The 20,816-nt window shown below is 36.4% G+C and overlaps 1 protein-coding gene across 4 annotated transcripts in view; it reads right to left on the reverse strand.

Moving 5' to 3' along the window:
- Positions 1-20,816, reverse strand: part of Rabgap1l (RAB GTPase activating protein 1 like) — a 460,833-nt gene that overhangs the window by 142,961 nt on the left and 297,056 nt on the right. For all 4 annotated transcript variants that reach the window (XM_070034430.1, XM_070034428.1, XM_070034429.1 and 1 more), the window contains one exon: positions 7,013-7,054. In XM_070034430.1, the coding sequence (XP_069890531.1) occupies positions 7,013-7,054 (42 nt within the window). The remainder of the gene's footprint in view (positions 1-7,012; positions 7,055-20,816) is intronic.

Here is a 20,816-nt window from a genome sequence, read left to right on the forward strand (position 1 = left end):
GTTAGCCTTGCATTGAAAGCTTAACATTTTTTAAAGAAGGTTAAAAATAGAGACATTTTTAAGTAAAAGGATGAAAGCTCAAATGAGTTTATGCTGAATACTTATTTTGATCACAAAAATAGGGCAAGAAGGAAACTGGATTTTTATTATTCTGTCCCTACCAAATGACCTCATGCTTCTTAGGATAGTACTTAGAATATCTTAGGATACTACTTAGAATATAGTGTGTTTATTCAACCATCCTTTCTTCTTGGCATTTTGAACTGTGTCATAAGAAATAAATATTGAGACATTGCTTCAACAAACATATAATTTAATATATGAATGGTACTATCAGAAGACTTTTTACTGATATAAATCCCTAATTCATAAATCAATTATTTCTGAAACTTTGAAATTTCTTAAATATCTTGAAATAGAAGCTCTGTATTTATATTTGTTGGCTTGTTTTAACACTTACTAGCCTGTATCTTAAATCTAATATACCATGAAAGTGAGGATACAACTGAGCAAAGTTAAAAAACAATTCAAACAACCAATGATGCTGGGAGATGAAACCAAAATAGAAGGATACCCACGTCACAGAATTAAAAATGCTGTGTACCATTATACAGTATTTCCATATCAAGGAGCAGTGCATTACTGCCACCATCCGGAAAGCAGGTATTACTTCACAAAAGAACAAAGTATCCTAACAATGTTAATGAGTTTTCTTTTTTTGTTTGTTTTCAGGTCTTCTGACTTATGATCTGAGCTCCAACTGCATTCTCAACTTCAGCCCTTCTTTTGTCACACAACAAAGTACCCAACAATCAAGTTGGTGCATAAATCACTAGGGAAAACTAAAACACCATTTTCTAGTTTCAAAATATGTTGTTCTCCACTGTCTCTCCTCTCTGTAAGTTATTCCAAGTCCTGCACAGAGTGACAGGTAGATCCCCTCTCTCTAGAGTTAGTTCTTTTCAATACTAGAAGAAAGGAAAAGGAAAATTATCCTTTGGAAGGTTAAAGCAACAAATAATCACTCCAGTGTTAAGTTATAACCTTTTGTTTGGTTTTTGATGGTCAAATAAAGTCATTGAGTCTAGAGACTGTTTATGTTGTTATTCGCTACTAATCATATTTCTCCACTCCTCTTTGGCCATTTGAAGATACCAATGGTGGATGAATTATGCCTTATGGTTATAGTTTGGACACAGAAGATTTCTCAAAGGGATCATTCCTTATTATCTTTCTTTTCCTCTCTTTTGGAAGAGTTATGTTTCCCTGTGCCTGTCCCACCACTGTATTTTGGAAGTATGAAATTTCATTTTCATGTTTAGAAGGACTGACAGTTTGGTTTGCCCTGACCCTCTGAAGTGGGTTTCAATAGGATTATGTGATTGCATATTTGAATAATGGTGCAGGCTGGCAGGGAATTAAAACGTTGCCACTCAGGAATAAGAAAGAACAATGTCCTGTCCTTTGGATTAAAAGTGGATGTTGCTGGGCATGCATGGCTCACACCTGTAATCCTAGCTACTTAGGAGGCTGAGACCTGAGGATCATAATTCAAAGCCAGCCCAGGCAGAGAAGTACTGGCCAGATTCTTAGCTCCAATTAACCACTCAAAAACCAAAAGTGAAGCTGTGGCTCAAAGTGGTAGGGTGCTAGCTTTGAGCAAAAGAGCTCAGGGACAGAGACTAGGCCCTGAGTTCAAGCCCCACAATCAACCAAAGAAAAAAGTGTTTGTTTCTGCTTAGGGAACTTTACCCATGAGAGCAAAGAGAAATGGATAGCTTGCTATTAGGCCACACACAGTCTTTCTGGTTTTCCCCAGATGACAAAACAACACTTAATATTAGGTACTAAGGCTCATGCATTGCTGATGGGGATGTGATGGTGCAGCTTCTTTGAAAAACTGTGATAGTTTCTTATTTTGGGGGGGGGGGTCTGGTCATGGGGCCTGAACTCTGGGCCTGGGCGCTGTCCCTCAGCTCTTCCGCTCAAGGCCAGCGCTCTACCACTTGAGCCACAGCTCCACTTCCGGCTTTTTTCTTTTTGCTTATGTGGTGCTGAGGAATCAAACCCAGGGCCTCAGGCATGCAAGGCAAGCGCTCTACCACTGAGCCAACTTCCCAGCCCTGTGGTAGTTTCTTGAAAAGATAACTATCAGTTTTTATATATGACCCACCAATTCTGATTGTAGGCTTATATATACATATATATATATATATATATATATTTATATACATACATACATACTAAAGAGAATTGAAAAATATATATGCACAAAGAAGTAGCTCATGCCTGTAATCCTAGCTTTTCAGTAGACTGAGATGTGAGGATTACGGTTTAAAGCCAGCACCTGTAGGAAAGTCCATGAGACTCTTATCTCCAATTAACACCAGAAAACCAGAAGTAGCACTGTGGCTCAAGTGGTAGAGCAATCACCTTGAACTGAAAAGCTCAGGACATTGCCCAAGCCCAGAGTTCAAGCCCCATAACCAACAACAACAACAACAAAAAGGTGTGATTTGATATTACTACAACTACAGCAAATCATTCTTATAGCTGCCTTTTATGTGATTTCTAGCCCAATATTGGTAGATCTAGGAAATGCAGGCAACTTTAAAGCAAACTGAGTAACAGGGACACTCATTACATATCTGTGCTATTTTGAAAAATTACAAATTCATCATCAAGACAAAAGGCTTTAGGCAGTCTTGGATTTGGTTTACTTAATATTCACGTGGGTAGTGGCCACTAGATTAGTACCAAAAACACAGAAAATGCTCAAAAAAGCTAGTTCTCTTGCTGAGACCCTAATCGCAAGAGATAACTTCTAATAATCTAATAGAGACTTCAGAAAATCCCACTATAGCTTTACTAAAAATTAGTTATGTTAGGTTCAGAATCAGAAGCACTTTAAACTTGCCCAAAATTGTTTGTTTTTATATAAGCATACATATGTATTATTTTACCTGGCACAGTAGATTAAAAGCTAGAAGTCAGTTACTGTTAAATATTTTGTGGATTCTTTTGGCTAGGTAGCAGCTATCAGATCAATGAAGTTCACTTCAATTTGTCCTTATTGGTACTGTCTCTATGAGGAAACTGTATAAGGATTTATACCAGATAGAGATATAAACATAGCCTACTACAGTGAGAAGGCTTTCTTTCTCTCTTATCTAGCTAAACTTTCTAAGATGATGTTTGAAGAGTATCCAGGTATTGCTAGAGAAGGTATATTCTCTGGTAGAACAGCCTTTGTTCATGTGATATGAAGCTTAAAACACTAATAAGTAAATGATAATAAGACAAAAGAAGTCACTATGTCAATTAAGAAGATAAGCAAAATGTTCAGTATTAAGCTGACACAAAGTAAAGACTTGAACTTGATATCCAGAGAGACTGTCTTGAATTAGCCAAAGACAGACTAAGCATTTGTTGAGAATACATGAGCTACCAGAGATATTTTGGAAAAGATTTAATATCTGAGAGTCAAAAAGAAAATTGAACATGATAGAAAAAATAAGAACTTTGTTGGACTTCCTTACTCATGATTTTATATTACTTTTATGATTTTATATTACTTTTAGTCTAACTTATATAAAAGCAGTACAGTCTTACAAAATTACACAATAATAATAATAATAAAACTGTTACCCTACCCCTGCTGAGAGGACATATTAGAAATTGTTTTGGTTTTGAAGTTTTTCAATAACAAGAGAATAAATTCATGGTCAAGATTCATGGCTTAAGACATATAAGCAAATGTTTGTGTTATTTTATTTAAATTGTTTACAAATATTTTCCTGACTTCTACAAATAGCTTTGGCTTAACATCTGCTCATATATAAACACAAAATGATATAATAATTTAACTTTGTAACCAGTAATGAGGAACAGTAGTACCCTATTTTTTGAGCTTCAGAGGAATCTTCTGAGAATCAGGTATATTTAAATGTATCTATAGTTAAGTATTAAGGTGCGCCAAAGGCATCAAGAGGCCCACCCAAGATAGCTCAGATATTCTAGAGAATGATGAACAATCTAAGAACACATTCTGAGTTACTTCATGATTGCCAAGAGTAAATATAATAATGACAGCTAACAATTATTAGTCAGTAACATTTTCAAGATACTACATTAAGAACTTTTATGTATTAGCTTACTTATTATAGCAATTTTAATTTATAGTAATAAATTAATATTTATTATTGTCTCAAACTTATATTCTGAACACTGAGCAATTTATCTAATATCATGCAGTAGAGCTGAAATTAGAACTAAATCTGTCTGACCACTATGTTTACTGAGGAAAGACAAGGCTGTGTCATTTTATAAACAAGGCAATTATAATGGCCAATAGCAGAAAGTCATCTTTAACTGGGTAATTTCAGTAGCCCAGTAGCAAATGTATTACTGTTGCCACATTGTGAAAGCTGTATTGATATGTTGATATAAAATCCAACAAGGTAATTATAATTGAATTGTATCATAAATTGTATCATAAATTTCTAGACATCAGAGAAAGAAGTGCAAACTGAAATGTGTAGCGAGTTCTTTAGTCTTTAGAAGGCTTTAAAAGCTTTTTAAATAATGAAAGTTTATGTTTAGGTATGTCTAGGGATGCAACTATGGTAAAAAGCATTTTAAGAAAACAATTTGGCTGAACAAGTTTACACTCCCACCAACAATGCGCAAACTTGTTCAACCACTTTGGAAAGTAGTATGGAGGTTCCTCAAAAGACTCCACATAGAGCTCCCCTATGACCCAGCAATCCCACTTTTGGGCATTTATCCAAATGATCACAAACAAGACCATACTAAAGCTACTAGCACAACCATGTTTACTGCAGCATTATTTACCATAGCTAAGATATGGAACCAACCCAGAGGCCCCCTCAATAGATGAATGGATTAAGAAAATGTTTTATACACACACACACACACACACACACACACACACACACACACACACAATGGAATTCTATGCCTCCATCAGAAAGAATGAGATTGCCCCATTTGTTAGGAAATGGAAAGACTTGGAAAAAGTTATATTAAGTGAAGTAAGCCAGGCCCAAAGAAACATAGATCCTATGGTTTCCCTTATTTGCAATAACTATATATGTCTGAGACAAGCAGAAACGGTCAGATAAGTTGATGTTAGGCAAAATGAACCCCAAGATAAGGACTCAAATGGTTTTTCTTTCTTGCAATTGTTTCTAACATATATATATGCCACGCCGACCCCAGTAGAGTCTGCTTAGCATGGGAAACCATCTATCAGACCATGATAGGGGCCTGGAGACCTATCTCTGAGTTTTGGGACTTCACCGAAGTCTACCTCAGAGAATGGGGCTTTACAGAAACCTATCTCCACGTTTTGGGACTTCACCGAAGTCTACCTCGGAGAATAGGGCTTCTAAGAGGCCTACTCCTGGGAAAAGGCTGGCAAAACCCCTGGAAAAGATGTGTTTCTGCCTATCTTTTCCTCATAAGAGTGCCTATTAATCTTTTACTGTTTCTACTGCTCATTGTACTTACTCATTGTCAACGTTCCCTTATTCAAAGCTCTTTCTTAAGAGTGTTGACGACTCCAATATCTGATGAGTGTCTTAAAAATATGACTAACTCACCAGAGTTAAGTGCTACCCTGAAACCCCTCTTATGGAGGCTAGTAGACAAGTTATAAGTAAATATAAAAGTATTGGGGGTTTCACAAAGTCACTCCAGCAGAAGGAATTGTAAGAAATTTACAAAAAGTTGTAGGCGCGGCTAGAACAGAAAGAATGTATGGCAATTGCTGAGATAACTACTTAGGAGAAAGAACTTCCTCATTTACTAAGAGACTTGCTAAATCTAAGTCTCCTTGGTACTTACTATTAAAGAAGAAACAGGAAAGATCTTAATGGGACAGTTAAGGCCTCTATAGAAAAAAGTAGTGGTTAATTGGTGACAATCATCTAAACCAATTGTATTTCTTAAAAATAGAGGTAAAGTCGGAAACAAGTGCCTATCAGGCGACCAGTTGGTGACCACCCAAGGATGAAGCCCTGCAGCAAGGTTGTGTAACCTTTTGCCCTTTCAGGCGACCAGCTGGTGACTGCCCAAGAATGAAGCCCTGCAGCAAGATTATGTAACCTTTTGCCCTTTCTTATGGAGACTTTTTGCTATAAAAGTTTGTTATCCTCTGCATTAAATCCGCACTCAGCACTCAGCACTCAGCATCCACTCCTAATGTGTGTGAGTTGTCTGTTTGCCATCTCCCCGTCCTATTCCAGGTTCCTCCCCTAGGTATCCTCCGTCGTCCCGACAGAACCGGGTCCGCGGCATATATAAGGTGATTTTTTTGCTGCTTTGTATATCCCTCCCCCCCTCCCCCCCCCCCCCGGTATAACCCTTGTTTTCACAGTATTTGATGTTGGTATAATTTGGGGAGGGGAAGGGAAAAAACAAATTGTTTAAATAGGGATACAGGTGGACCTTTCATTACAACAATGAAAGGTACCAGATGCTATGTCGAACAATGAACTTTACAACTTTGGTGGAGTGGGGCGGGGAAGGGGATGGTACGGGGAAACAAAGGAGGAGACAACAATGCTTGATAAGAAATGTACTCTACTCATTACCTTGCTCATGTAATTGTAACCCCTCTGTACAGTATTTTCACAATTGAAAAATTTATTAATAATAATAAAAAAAGAAAAAAGAAATCAATTTGGCTTCATTTAAACAGAAAGCAGATTTTAATGTTTCCTCTAATATCCAACTACAGTAAAAATGAAAGCATATGACATGTTATGGGAAGAAGTACCATAATAGCAAAATTATGGATTTTTAAGAGTAATAAACAACTTTCAAATAAACAGCAATAAAAAAAGAACTGGACAGAGAGCTTTAGGTTTTCTCAGAGAAGTCCTCTTCTTCTATATTTACTAACCTAGAATGAGTCAAAGGTTATATACTGAACTACTCTAGTTCTAAGGACAAAGAAGTAAGGTAGTCAAAGGACAAACTTACTTACCTTTAGAAGAGCCAAGGCTACATGAAAGATTATGTTCAAACCCTGAAACACAAAAAGAGTGAAAATCAACAGCCATATCTATCTCTATATATCTTTAATAAAATTCCTAAATCCTTTCATCTTTACATACACTATGAAGTAAACCATGAGATTTTTTTTTTTTTTTTTGGTTAGTTATGGGGCTTGAACTCTGGGCCTGAGCACTGTCCCTCAGCTCTTCAGCAAGCGCTCTACCACTTGAGCTACAATGCCACTTCTCGTTTTCTGAGTGTTTGTTGGAGATTCACGGACCTTCCTGCCCGGGCTGGCTTTGAACTGCGATCCTCAGATCTCAGCCTCCTCAGTAGCTAGGACCGGCATCCATCAACTACAAGATTTTTTTAAAAAAGGTACTTTCCTTCTCAGAAGTACTTACTGAAAATTTTAGATGCTATTTAATTAACATTCACACGAAGCTACTGTCATTTACAATGGCTTTGCTTTCCTGTGTTTAGTTTTGAGTTATTTCCCTGTGTCTGTGACCTGTAAAAGTTAAGTTATTTGTTAAATAACAAAATAATTTAGAAATGTAAAGGTATTCTGGACAGCCGGATTATGCAGTTTAACTGCAGTGGCAGACGAAACAAAGCAAGATGGAGTTCGTAACAAGTAGGTAGAATTTTAAGTATCCCACAGGATTTACACTACTGTTCTTCATGTTTTACTGCTTGTTTTAGTGCAAAACTATAGGCAGCAATTAGGAACTATTGGTCAGGCTTTGTTTTTCTTTTCTTTTCTGAAAACCAGAACCATTCTGGTGAAGCCATACTGGAACTGATGTTTGAAGTCTAGGTTCAGCTCAGTGACTCTGAAGAGATGCTGAGCTATTAAATTAAAAAGATACGGAATTTCACACATACAAGACAACAGAATGAAAAATAAGGTTGCCATGGAGTAGGCTGTTTCCTTGATAATGCAAATCATTATCCATGAGAATATCTTTCAAGTCTGAGTTGACATTATGCATAGGTGTATGATCTATTGAATGTGTCACCCTTCATCTTTGTCATAAACATAATCTATCTGCCTACTGAACATAGAGCTATACCAAATGTACTTCTGCAAAGAACTTTAGATTTCTGCATATATGATCAAAGGTGATGATTAGGACTAGAAACTTAATAAGCATTCCTGTATGGCTTGCTAATGGGAATTTTTACATTCAACTACCAAACATGGCAAGATAGATGAACAATAAAAATATCGATTGGTAGAAATATAAGCCAAACACTTTGGTTTTGGTCAGCTAATTCTTTAGGAAACCAAAGCAACAGAAAGTACAATCAGGATAGACAACAAAAACAGATTGACTTAGTTTCCATTACCATATCAACTGATGATTCTAGACATGTTATTATCATAATCACCAATTAGAAAAATAAGTATGATTATTTTAGTTTAAGAAAAAGTTGTGTTACAATTAAGCAAACTTTGTTTTCCTAGTCTGAGTCTGGATTCTCACCCATTGGCTTTTGCCTAGTTGCTTAAAGTGTGGGATAAGATGAAAAAGACCCTGTTCCCTGCTCTATCCACACTATATCACTACTACTAGACTGCCACCAGGACTAAAATCACCATGTATCTGGTTCTTGTTTTTCTAATCCATCTATTTTATGCTTTCTGCCATAGCCACGAGGACAAGCACATACCACTATACCTGGCTTTTTTCTTGATATAGAACATTGTAAACATTTGGCTTGGGCTGGCTTTGAACCACATAATCCTTATCTCCCATCTCCTAAGTAGTTAGGATAAAATGAGTGAGCCAATAGCACCAACTTATTAAAAACTTCTTTTATTCAATTATTATAACTCAGCTTTGGGGGAAAATAAAGCCTTCACATAACCTTAAATAAGTAGAATGGAGTGTTTGGTGTCTACTTAAGTAGAAAAATATTTTCAAACCTCTAAACTGTTGGAAATCAGTGAAAAATTGTTACTCTATCCACAAATCTATCTTCATTAATTTTTTGGCCAATATTAGGGGGCTTGAACTCAGGGCTTTGCTCAACTGGTGCTCTACCAACATAAGCCATACCCCCAGTCTAACTTTTTGGAGATGATTCATGTAGAGTTTCTTCTAGGGCTAGCTTCAAACTACAATTCTCCATTACTTAAGTGTCCTGGGTAGCATGAACCACAAGTGCCAAATAAATCTATCTATATTTTAATTACATTAAGTTAATGCATTGTGATTCCCAAAGAAATGAATATTTATAACTAACATATCTGATAAAACTTTTATTTAAAATATAATTAGAGGTTATATTATAAAAACTTCCCTTACACCCAGGTGCCTGTGGCTCATGCCTATAATCCTAGCTGATACTCAGGAAGCTAAGATCTGAGGATCACAGTTTGAAGTCACCTAGGCAGAAAAGTGACCCTTTTCGCAGATAAATCACTCAAATCTCAGAAGTGGCAGTGTGGCTTAAGTGGTAGACCACTCACCTTGAGTACAAAGAGGCTCAGGGACAGCACCCAGGCCCTGAGATCAAGCCCTACAATTGACAACAACAACAACAACAACAACAAAAACCTTCCAGGAGCTGAGCGCCTGTAATCCTAGCTACTCAGGAGGTTGAGATCTGACGATTGTGGGTCATAGCCAGCCCAGGCAGAAAAGTCCATGAGACTGTTATCTCCAATAAACCACCAGAAAACCAGAAGTGGCACTGTGGCTCAAGTAGTAAAGCATTTGCCTTGAGCTGAAGAGTGCAGAGACAGTACCCAAGCCCAGAGTATAATAATAAGGCAGAATAAATAAGATCAAATGTTCATGAGATATTTTCTTTGTGACAAGTTATGAGTTTTTTATATTACCCCACAAGAACCATAAAATTCCATTTCATAAAATAGTAATTAAAATTTATAGAAATGAGCCAGACATAATAGAGCACTTGAAGGATTGTGAGTTCAAGGCTAGTCTGGACTAAAATATCAAGACCTTATCTAAGAAAGAAAAAGAAAAACATTCTCAGGGAGAATTTTCTAAAGCAACATGGTTCATAAGTACAGATTTAAATACTCTATACTCTAAACCACCAAGTTAAAGAGAATGGTCCAATGCCTAAGTAAATGCCATAATTTGGACCTTAAAAGACCCAAAGGTTCATGTGATAGAGGCCTGCTCCCCAAGAACTAATACCAATGAAGCATTTAAGAGGTGCGGCCTAGTGGGAGCTCTTCAGGACACTAGGGGCATTTCTCTGGAGAGAACTATAGGCTACTATCTTCTTGCCCTCTTGCTTTCTTTCACTTGCCAGATATGAAGTGTGCCATGTTCTTCCCAGTACATCCCTACTATGATATGCTGCCAACTGTAATAGGTCCAAAGCAATAGGTGAATCAGTCGAAGACTAAAACCACTAACCCTTCCAGCCAAAATAAACCTTTTATGTTTATAAGCTGTTGATCGGTCAGGTATTTCTTTTAGTAATAGAAAATGAATAAATGAATTATTTAAATAGTATTTAATGTGTTCTCTAATTCCTAGAGGATGAAAAGGATTCTTTCTATTTAGAGGCAAGTACATTTTCAGGGCAAAGTAGAATGGTAACGCATAGGAAGCTTTGACTAAAACCAAATTCTATTATTTGTCTCCATATTGAAAACAAACATGAAAAAAAATAGCTGATGCCTTGTAGGATAGGAAGCAATAACAATTCAATATGCTGTAGAAAAAGATCACCACCTCCCTCCAATGACAATAGATTGAGATTAGCTCTATGTGCATAAAGTAGTTCTTTAACTGATTTGGATGCTGCTGTTTCAGAATTTAGTCACATTCCGGCAACATCTTTGCCTTAAAGAACACCTACAGATAATTGCCCTCAATTGAATAATTGCTCCAAAGTTGAGATCATAATATTCCTGAGTAGGCCAAGAACTGAGCCCCCGTCATCCTGCATAAAATAAAGGATGACAGTAGTCACACTGAACATTTTAGCTCTGATGAGTAGGCAATCAAGAGTTCAGAGAGCTGACAGATTATGTGAGAAGCTGTCAAAAACTATGCTGACAGCACCTAGAACAACTGCTGAAAAGGTACCATCAAGAAGTGCCAAATCGGGACCGGGAAGGTGGCTCAGTGGTAGAGTGCTTGTCTTGCATTCACGAGGCCTTGGGTTCAATTCCTCAGCACCACATAAGCAGAGAAAAAACAGAAGCGGTGCTGTGGCTCAGCCCAGTCCCAGAGTTCAGGCCCCACGACCGACAAAATAAAAAAATAATAAAAAAAGAAGTGCTAAATGTGTATCAGTACTTGGGTCTTTAGAAAGCAAAATAAAAGGGAAATGAATAGTATGTGAAAGGAAAAACATACCAAGGCTGTAAGAAGTGAAAAAATCCAAAGTGGCCACAATAGATGAAGCAGGATACATGAAGACAGAGGAAGTGGTGTGTTAGCACTTTCACCCATGTAAAATATGACATACTACCCCAGAAAGAAGTATGGCCAAATGAGACAGCATATGGAAAATATACCAAATGAGGTTTAGAGGCTCTAGGTATAATCCTAGCTACTTGAGAGATGGAGATTGGGGGCTCACAATTTGAGGCAGGCCAGGGTTTAAAGAAGTTCATGAGGCTTTTTACCAAAATGGCTGGATACAGTGGCATGTGCCTGTTATTCCAGGGTCATGGTAAGCACAAGTAAAACAGCTAAAGCCATTCCAGGCATAAAACAAGACCTTTGAAAATAATCACTGCAAAAGAGGGGAGAGGTATGGTTGGAGCACTTGCCTAGCAAGCATGAGGCCCCAAGTTAAATCCTTAGTACCATAAAAGAAGCGTGCAGTTAGCATCCATTTGATAAATGTCAGCATTTATTATTAGATTCCTATTACTTATTGCCTTCCATTTTTAGCACTTTTTTCCAATCAGTCCACTCAACAACTTTTGTATATAGAGGAAGTATCACTATGCTGTTTTCTGGGCAGGCACGGAGAGACTGACAGCTTTCATGTCCCATCTTTAGAATGTTCATTCTTGAAAGCCAGCTAGTATGTAAAAAACAATCCTTATACCTTCATGTTCTAAGAAGCCAGACAACAACAGGCCTCAGAGGGCCAGAGGATGTCAACCCATAGAGAAAAAGATCTAGGGTTATCCAGGTACTGGATATGGGAGCTAAGGCACCTTGGAGGTGAGTTGGGTAGTCTAGCTGATGCCACATCGATCAAAGATAAGTTATACAACTAAGACTTTGCCAAATTTCTGACTCACAAGGAACAAAACAATATGGCTGACTTTTTTTTAAAAGCCTTAATTTTGAACATGGCTGCAAAGGTGGCCTTACTATATCCTAATTTGTAGTCTTTTGTAGGATTGCTGAATCATAGGGTAGTTCCATGCTTCATTTTTTGAGGACGCTCTGTACTGCTTTCCAGAATGGTTGAACTAGTTTTACATTCCTACCAAGAATATGTTAGGGGGTTCCTTTTTGCCCATATCTCCACCAGTATCTGTTATTGTTTGTATTTTGGATGATGTTTTCATTTGCATTTCCCTTATGGCCAATGATGTTGAGCATTTCTTCATATGTCTGGTTGGATATTTTTATTTCTTCTAAGACATCTATTTAGGTCTTTTGCCCATCTATTAATTGGGTTGTTGATTCTTTGAAGCTTTAGTTTCTGATGCTCTCTATTATATAGAGAGCTTCAGAAACTAAAGCTTCAAAGAATTAGGCCTCTATTCACCATGGCCAAGGTATAGAATCAGACCAGATGCCCCTTAATAGACAAATGGATCAAGAAAATGTATATATGTATACACACACACACACACACACACACACACACACACACACACACACACACACAATGGAATTTTACTCATCAGTTAGAAAGAATGTTATTACATCATTTGCAAAGCAACAGAAAGCCTTGGGAAAAAAACCCATGTCAAAGTATTATCCACAAGCATTAACCAAAATACAGTCAATTCAATGGAGAATTCAAATGATATAAATTTTTAGATAGTGAACTCACAGCCCAACAAAATGAACATCAGAAACTGGGTATTCAAAAAGAGGAAAGTAAAACCAAGGGGAAGAGAGGAAGATGAGGGAAATACAATCATAAAACTCAATGCATATTTTATAAAGTTAAGAAAACTGAGGTAAGAGGTGGGGATGGCAGAGATGGCGAGAATGAAAGAGGTAGCACTGAGCTTATATACTACTTCGTTGAATAGCAACTCCTTTGTTCAACTACTTAAAGATAAAACTAAAATTTAAAAAAAAAATTAAAATGTAATCTTGAAATCATTTTAGATTTAGGAAAAAAACCTGTTGAAACAGTTTTAAAATTTCCTACATACCTTTTACTTCGTTCTACCAAATGTAAGCATCTTATGTAAGTAGGAATTAATTCTACATGTTGTCAAATGCCCCTTACTACTATCCTTTTTCTGGTGAAGGGTGTGATCCTGAATTTAATTGCTGTGTCCCTCTGTAACCACATAAATATAAAGAGGCAAGTACTAGGTCCTTTTAAGTGTAGACTTTAGACTGGGTGTGGTAACATGCCTATAATTCTAGCTACTTAGGAGGATTGAATTTAGGCCAGTTCAAGTAAAAAAGCTGGTTGTGGTAGCATGGACCTGTCATCCCATCTACACATGAGGCATAAATAGAACAACAGTCTAGGTTCGTCCAGGAAAAAGTAAGACACAAAGTGTAAATGGCTGGAGGTATTAATCAAGGTAAAGTACTAGTGATAAGCAAACAAGCTGAGCAAGAGTACCAGATCCCGAGTTCATGTCCTACTGTCAACATCAAAACAAACAAACCACTAATTCTTTTAGACTGGCTAAACAGTGAAATTCCATGGATAATCAGTATGTAAGAATGTGGTGCTGGATGCCAATGAAATCCTAGCTACTCAGGAGGCTGAGATCTAAGGATTTGCTCAGGCAGCAAAGTCTTTATCTCCAATTAACTATCAAAAAGTGGAGCTGTGGCTCAAGGGGTGGAGTGCTGGCTCAGGGACAGAACCTAGGTCGGAGTTCAAGCCCCAGGACCCGAACAACAAAAGTAGTTTGGGTTTGAGAAATTTTTCTAGATGTCCACTAGAGGGCGATACTGTAACATTGAAAATCAAGTAACAGCTTTCTTTTTTTTAAAGGATTTCACAGGTTTTCATAGTAAGCATTTTACTTATGACGCTCCTCACTAAGCTTTCCCTTATATCCCCAACTACTTTACAAATACAATATAAAATATGTCCAGAAAAAAATGAAACTATCTTCTCCTTCCTTAGTTTTGTGTATATTTTCCTTTTTTAAAATAGAGCTACTTTATTAACTATTTGTTCATATATAAGCAGTGAATAAAAAAGAATTTAAGAATGAAGAAATGAGTAATAGATACACAGGGGATTGCATATTCACCCTGCTGTGAGAATTTCATTGGTAGTTCCCACTCCCCCACAATCCCAGCTTCCTTACTGGTAGCATGGATATGGAGACGTTCAAAACAAAATACAACAGTTCCTTCTCAGGGAATTTTCTCAGACATTCTATGATGTTCTCTCTATTTAGAACAACATTCTTCCTCATTTAGCTACTCCTCCCCAGGGTCCTCTAGGTCTGAGCTTAGATTCAAATGCCTTTGAGGAGGCTTTCTGACTTCCACTCAATGTGCAATTTTGTAACTATTGTAGTGTCCTGTACATTGTATGTAAGCAGAACCTGAGTCTTTACTGATATATTCTCAGCATCTAGACACCTTCTGGAACTGATGCTTAATGATAGATGAATGAATGTATGCAATAAAGAGAGTTGTCAGGAACAAGAAAATGTGCTGTATTTTAATGTAGCCCCATCAGCTCATTTGTCAACAAAAAATTGTTAAGTGATCATCTGGAATCATCTGAAAATATGTAAGCTTTGACAAATTTCAAAATGTCTTCAGTGTTTGTGTCTGTGAGGCATGTGTATTCCTACTAGTACACAGTTGTATTTCAATTTTGATAGAAAGGAATTAATTGGTTACTTGAAAATTCACAGAAAATGCACTGACATAAATTCAGCTTAATAAAAATACAAACGAATGATTTAAAGTGGTGTGTGTGTGTGTGTGTGTGTGTGTGTGTGTGTGTGTGTGTGTGTGTGTGTGTTCCTCTTTCTGCAGTCTTGGGTATTAAACCCAGGGCCTCATGCATTCTAGACAAGCATTCCATCACTGAGCTATATCTGTAGCCCTAAATGTGATTAAAATTTGACAGATTACTAGTTAGACTAGGTGGCTATAATGAAAGCTAAATAAGAAAAAATTCAAAGCAGAATATTAAATTTATGAAATTGGTGGTAAGAGATTTCAGAGAAAACAGTCTATCAATATTATTTCTTTACTAACCATCTTTTGAAAACTGGGCTAAGGATATGGCTCAAGTGCTAGAGTGTCTGCCCAGCAAACATGAGGCCCTGAGTTTAAAAAGAAAAAAAGAGCTAGGTTTTGGTGGATTATGCCTATAATCCCAGGTACTTGGGAAGTTAAGGATTTAACAGCTGTGGTTTGAGGCCAGATGAAGCAGAAGTTGGAGAAACCACCCCTCTACCCATAAATGGGACAAATGCATGGCATAGGTGCATCCGTATCATCTCAAGGACATGGAAGTCAGGCTGTGATTAAGAAGGTTGTTATATTAGGCCATCTCAGGCAGAAAAGTCTATATAACTCTGTCTCCACAAAAGGAAGCAGGACATGGTGATAGTGTGTGCCAGTCAGGAAGCTGAGACCCTGTCATAAAAATAATCAGTGAAAAACAGGCTTGGAGGCATGACACCTAAGTATCGACCAGCCTAGCCCAGGGACTTAAGTTCAATTCCCAATACTACTCTTGAAAATCAATTATTTGTTCATGAATTGCAAATATGTCCTTAAACTTGAGTGCAAAAACATATTCTTTAATTTCTCAGAAACCACATTCATTACTAGACGTAATCATGTAGTGTTTTTGAAACTAGTAATAATTACATCAATCTCAACATTTCACAAAACTAAAAATGTTTATAAAACACAACAGAAAAAACACAATCTCTCACCTGTAACAAAATATTCTGTTGAGCAATTGATTGTCCCTGAATACTAATTACATTTACAAATTGGCAGTGGTCTGATTTTTACAGCTTTATAATGTTTGCACTCAAGCAATAGGAACAACTGTAACTATAATTTAAGAGTATAGATTTTTTTCTACTTATTCATTCAGCATAGAAAATAAAGCCTACAGCCTCTTCTCAGGTAGCCATAATTATTACTTTCTCTCTCCTACCCTCCCTTTCAGAAAGTGAAAGGTAAATAAACTTCTAGTTATTATTTCAATTAAGCAATAAAATATATGCAGTTAACTATTTTATTTCAGTAATTAACTATCACTGAACATAACATCCATATAAGATTTAATTTAGAAAATTGTTTCTGCCCATTAAGATTTTTTCTAAGCAATAAATTTTGTTTTAATAAATGTATGTATTCTTTTCTTTTTTGTTTTTTGTTTAGGTGGGAAACCAGGACTTTAACATAGTACCTGATGCTTTGGCCCATTGCCTAGCCAACTGAACCATGCCTCCAAAACTTGGGATTAGTTATTTATTTTCTTCTCTCTCTCTCTTTTTAATGTGCTCCTGAGTATAATCCAATTTCCTGTCTAATTTCTTTCAGGATGGACATTGAACTTCGGCGACTAAGCTGAATGACCTCTTCTGTATGAACATTTCTATGACTGACTGTAACTAAAGGATTCCTTTTCAGAGAATATTGTGGACAGACACGATATATTGTACTCTGAAAATAGGAGTTTGAATGGAATCTAGTTATCAGGGAAAAATAACTGAACATTCAATTCACACACCAAAAATGTGAAGCCAAGTAATTGCTGTAGTTTATATACTAAGTTACTGGAGCTAAAAGAAAAAGAAAAGAACTGAGCAACAGCTGGGGGGCAGAGGCTCATGCCTATAATCCTAGTTACTCAGGAGGCTAAAATCTAAGGATCATGGTTCAAAGCCAGCCCAGGCAGAAAAGGCTGTGAAACTCTTATCTCCAGTAAACCACCAGAAAACCAGAAGTGGCACTGTGGCTCAAGTGGTAGAACACTAGCCTTGAGCTGAAGAGCTCAGTGACAGCGCTGAGGCCTAGAGTTCAAGCCCCACAACTGACAATAAATAAATAGATAAATACATACATACATAAGAACTGAGCAACAAATTACCACTCAAGTTCATAAAGTATTATTCCTCAAAAAAAAAAAGAAACACACACACACACACACACACACACACACACACACACACACACAAAAAGATATTATTCTTCTTTCTCAATCTTCAAACTACAGATGCAGGGCTTTGTGTAGTAATGTTTACCACTATCCTAGACAGGGTGAAATGTATCAATAATACTTAAGCATTTTGAGTTAATTAGCTTTTATCTTGAATTACACAAGTTCACAAGTTAAACTTCCATCAGCTATCTTTCAGAAGTAGTGCCTATTTAGTCTACTCTTTCAGCACATTCATTAATAGTCACCTTGCAATTCCATGCTGAAAGCTCTTCAGTGGTTTCTCACTGAGCTGGGATGAAAGCGTGCATGTACAATATGGCCACTAATATGAGTCCCACTGGCTTTTTTTTAAAAGGTACTCTCACAGAAAGCTTCAATGTAGATACACATACATCTCTTATCACTGAGATTTCACCTACTCACCTCAGCTCTCAGATCTAAATGTCACTTATTCAAGAGAGACTATTCTTGAAATCTAATCTAAAATAGGTTTCCTTTTTTAAAAAAGTCTTGAAGAAACTTGGACTTCCCTTTATAGTATTTATTATAATGAATAATCATAGGAATTTTTTGCATCTATTCATTAATCTATATGTTCATTAGGCAGTTCACCCCAGGCCAAAGACAATGTCTATTAATTATAGTATTTCTTACAATTATTTCAATGTCAGCATAAATTAAGTATTCAATATTCATCATTAAATAATGATTTGAACGAACAAATAAAATGATATTCCTTCCAGTGAATAACTCTGGTCTCTTAGATGGTGGTGAGCTATTAGCTATTTTCTAGAGACAATCCTGACTTCAAAACAATTTGGAAGCATACTCTTAACTGCTGTAAGGACTAGTATCTCTCTTGTCTTCATGTCTGGAATTAGTCATCCACTTTTACACTCTTTTCTATTCCTTTAAAAGGAAATTACCCATAAGTATTCAAACTTTTAATCGCCTAACCTTTAAAAGTCTAGTTATCCTGATAATACAATGCAATACACATATATTATACAGATTTTTTGGCTTACATATAATAAATGACATCGTAGAACTAGCTACCAAAGGAAACTTAATCTAAAACATTTATGTGCATTGAACAATGTGTTACCTTCCTCCTATAATATCACAGATATGTAACACTGTTAAGAAAATTTGATGCTATGTCACATAACTTCTTTTTAATTTTTTTCTTTTTTTATTGTCAAGGTGATGTACAAAGGGGTTGCAGTTACTTAAGTAAGGTAATAAGTACATTTCTTATTTTAAACAGTCATAGGGCTTGAAGTCTTAGGGCCTGGGCACTGTCCCTACGCTCTTTTTGTTCAAGGTTAGCACTCTATCACTTTGAGCCACAGTACCACTTCTGGTTTTTGAATGGTTAATTGAAGATAAGAGTCCCATGAGGACTTTGTGCCTGGGCTGGCTTCAAACCTCTATCCTCAGATCTCAGCCTCCTGAGTATCTAGGTTTATAAACTTGAGCCACTGACACCCAGCTCTAACCCTTTGTTTTTGAAGTACTGGTGTTTGAACTCAGAGCCTTGCTATTGCTCAGTAGTTACTGTGCTGTTTCAACTAGGCCAAACCCTAACTCACATACTCTTGAAGGTACAAATAATGAAAAAGATAAAAGACACAAGAATAAAATCCATAAATAATCCATGTCTGCATTTATTCTTAATATTTCATTTAATGCAAATATTATAACTGATACTACAACACTCCTTTTGGCTATCTATGATATATATGTCTAAAAACAGTTTCAATGACTTCTCACTAATATCTGCTTAGCACAATGGAGTATGCTAAACTCCTGAAGTGCAGAGAGTCCTGTTTGTAAAGAGGAAAAGCCACACAAATGTGTTACCTTTCTTTGGATACTTGAGCATGTGAGGAAAAAAACTACTTAGAACTAAGACAACTATGACTCTATTTTGTAGTAAGTATATATATATTTATAATTTTCTACTATATAATTTCTACCCCCCCCCCACATACACACTATTATGAGGGCTTGCACTGAGTACTCAGAGCTTTGAGCTCCCCCTCAGCTAGCTTGCTCACAGCTAGCACTCTACCATGCTCTAGCTTAGCTTTTGGCTGGTTATATGGAGATAGAGTCTCACGGAGTTTTCTACCCCAGTTAGCTTTGAACTGTGATCCTGATTTTTTATAGCTTCCTGAGTAGCTATAATTATAGGTGTGAGGCACTGGCACCCAGCTAAATTTTACATGTATTTTAACGAAGGATATATAACTTCAAAGGATTTGGGGGCCATATGACAATTATTATGTCAAGACCACAAAAATATTCATTCATTATGTAAACAGTGAACACTATTGCCTAGAAAGAGTGGAGTTGATTTGGAGTTACTTGTTATTATGATCTTGTCTCTAAATTATGACTATTCTCAGCATGCTATTACACTGAACTATAAGAAACTACTGATATTTAATTACTTTGGACTAATAAAAATACAAAACTCCAATGGTTCAACATCACACAAGAGTCTATCATATCTGATGACCACAATTTGCTTCCTTCCAAAACTGTGTATTAGTTTGATCTTTACAATCAAGGGCCATGACTGGCTTACAAAAGATAAATGTTAGATAAAGACTCAGTCTTTGCCTATTTGTATACCATGAGCACAAATGAACATCCATAATTTGACAGGAAGAAAAGTGGTAACAGAATACCTTTGCTTCAGAGCAGGCCTAGATGAGTCCTGTGAGCCACATACAGTACTGACTGAAGCTCCAGATAAGAAAGAAGTAATGAGAAGAGCTAGAGACATTCATGTCCCTCAAACCAAAACTGAGCAAATTATTTGTCCTACAGCAAATAACTGGGTTGATCTATAACAAAATCATTCAAATATACTATTCATGTTAAGTGTAAAGTATTTTAAGCTTGATTATAGACTTTAATGAGTTAAAGAAATAGACTAACCAAAGGAAAAAATGGGATCAACCATAAAGAATTCAGTAAAAAGCCACACATCTCTTTTTCAAAAATGTATTCATAAATACTTTACAAAAAAGTGCTAATTTGATCAAAGGAGTGGTCTTATATTTTCAAGAGATTTTAATCGTCATATTTATAGGATACTATTTGTCATCATATGTCATTTTCTAATATGGATGAAACATCTGAATAAGCTCTAAATATTTTGTAATTAAAAACACAGACCTCACTGATTCTGTTTCACAAATGCTAACTCTAAAAGGTTCACCTTGTTCTTCTCCTAAATCTTCATGACATAAAATATGTTTGTTTTTAATCATAATTTGTCCTGCTGCCTCACTGCTGTGAAAAAGGCTGAGCCAGATACTATTGCTAAGGAAGTTTAGCTGTTAAAATATGCATCTGTTCTCTGTCAGTTTGACTATGTTGATAGACCCATGATAACATCTGAACACAAAAAAAAATTAAACACATCACACCACGGTTTTATGTCCCCAGAATTAACACTA

The sequence above is a fragment of the Dipodomys merriami genome, unplaced genomic scaffold, assembly GCF_024711535.1.
Source record: "Dipodomys merriami isolate MVZ:Mamm:240054 unplaced genomic scaffold, mDipMer1.0.p SCAF_24, whole genome shotgun sequence".
Taxonomy (NCBI): domain Eukaryota; kingdom Metazoa; phylum Chordata; class Mammalia; order Rodentia; family Heteromyidae; genus Dipodomys; species Dipodomys merriami.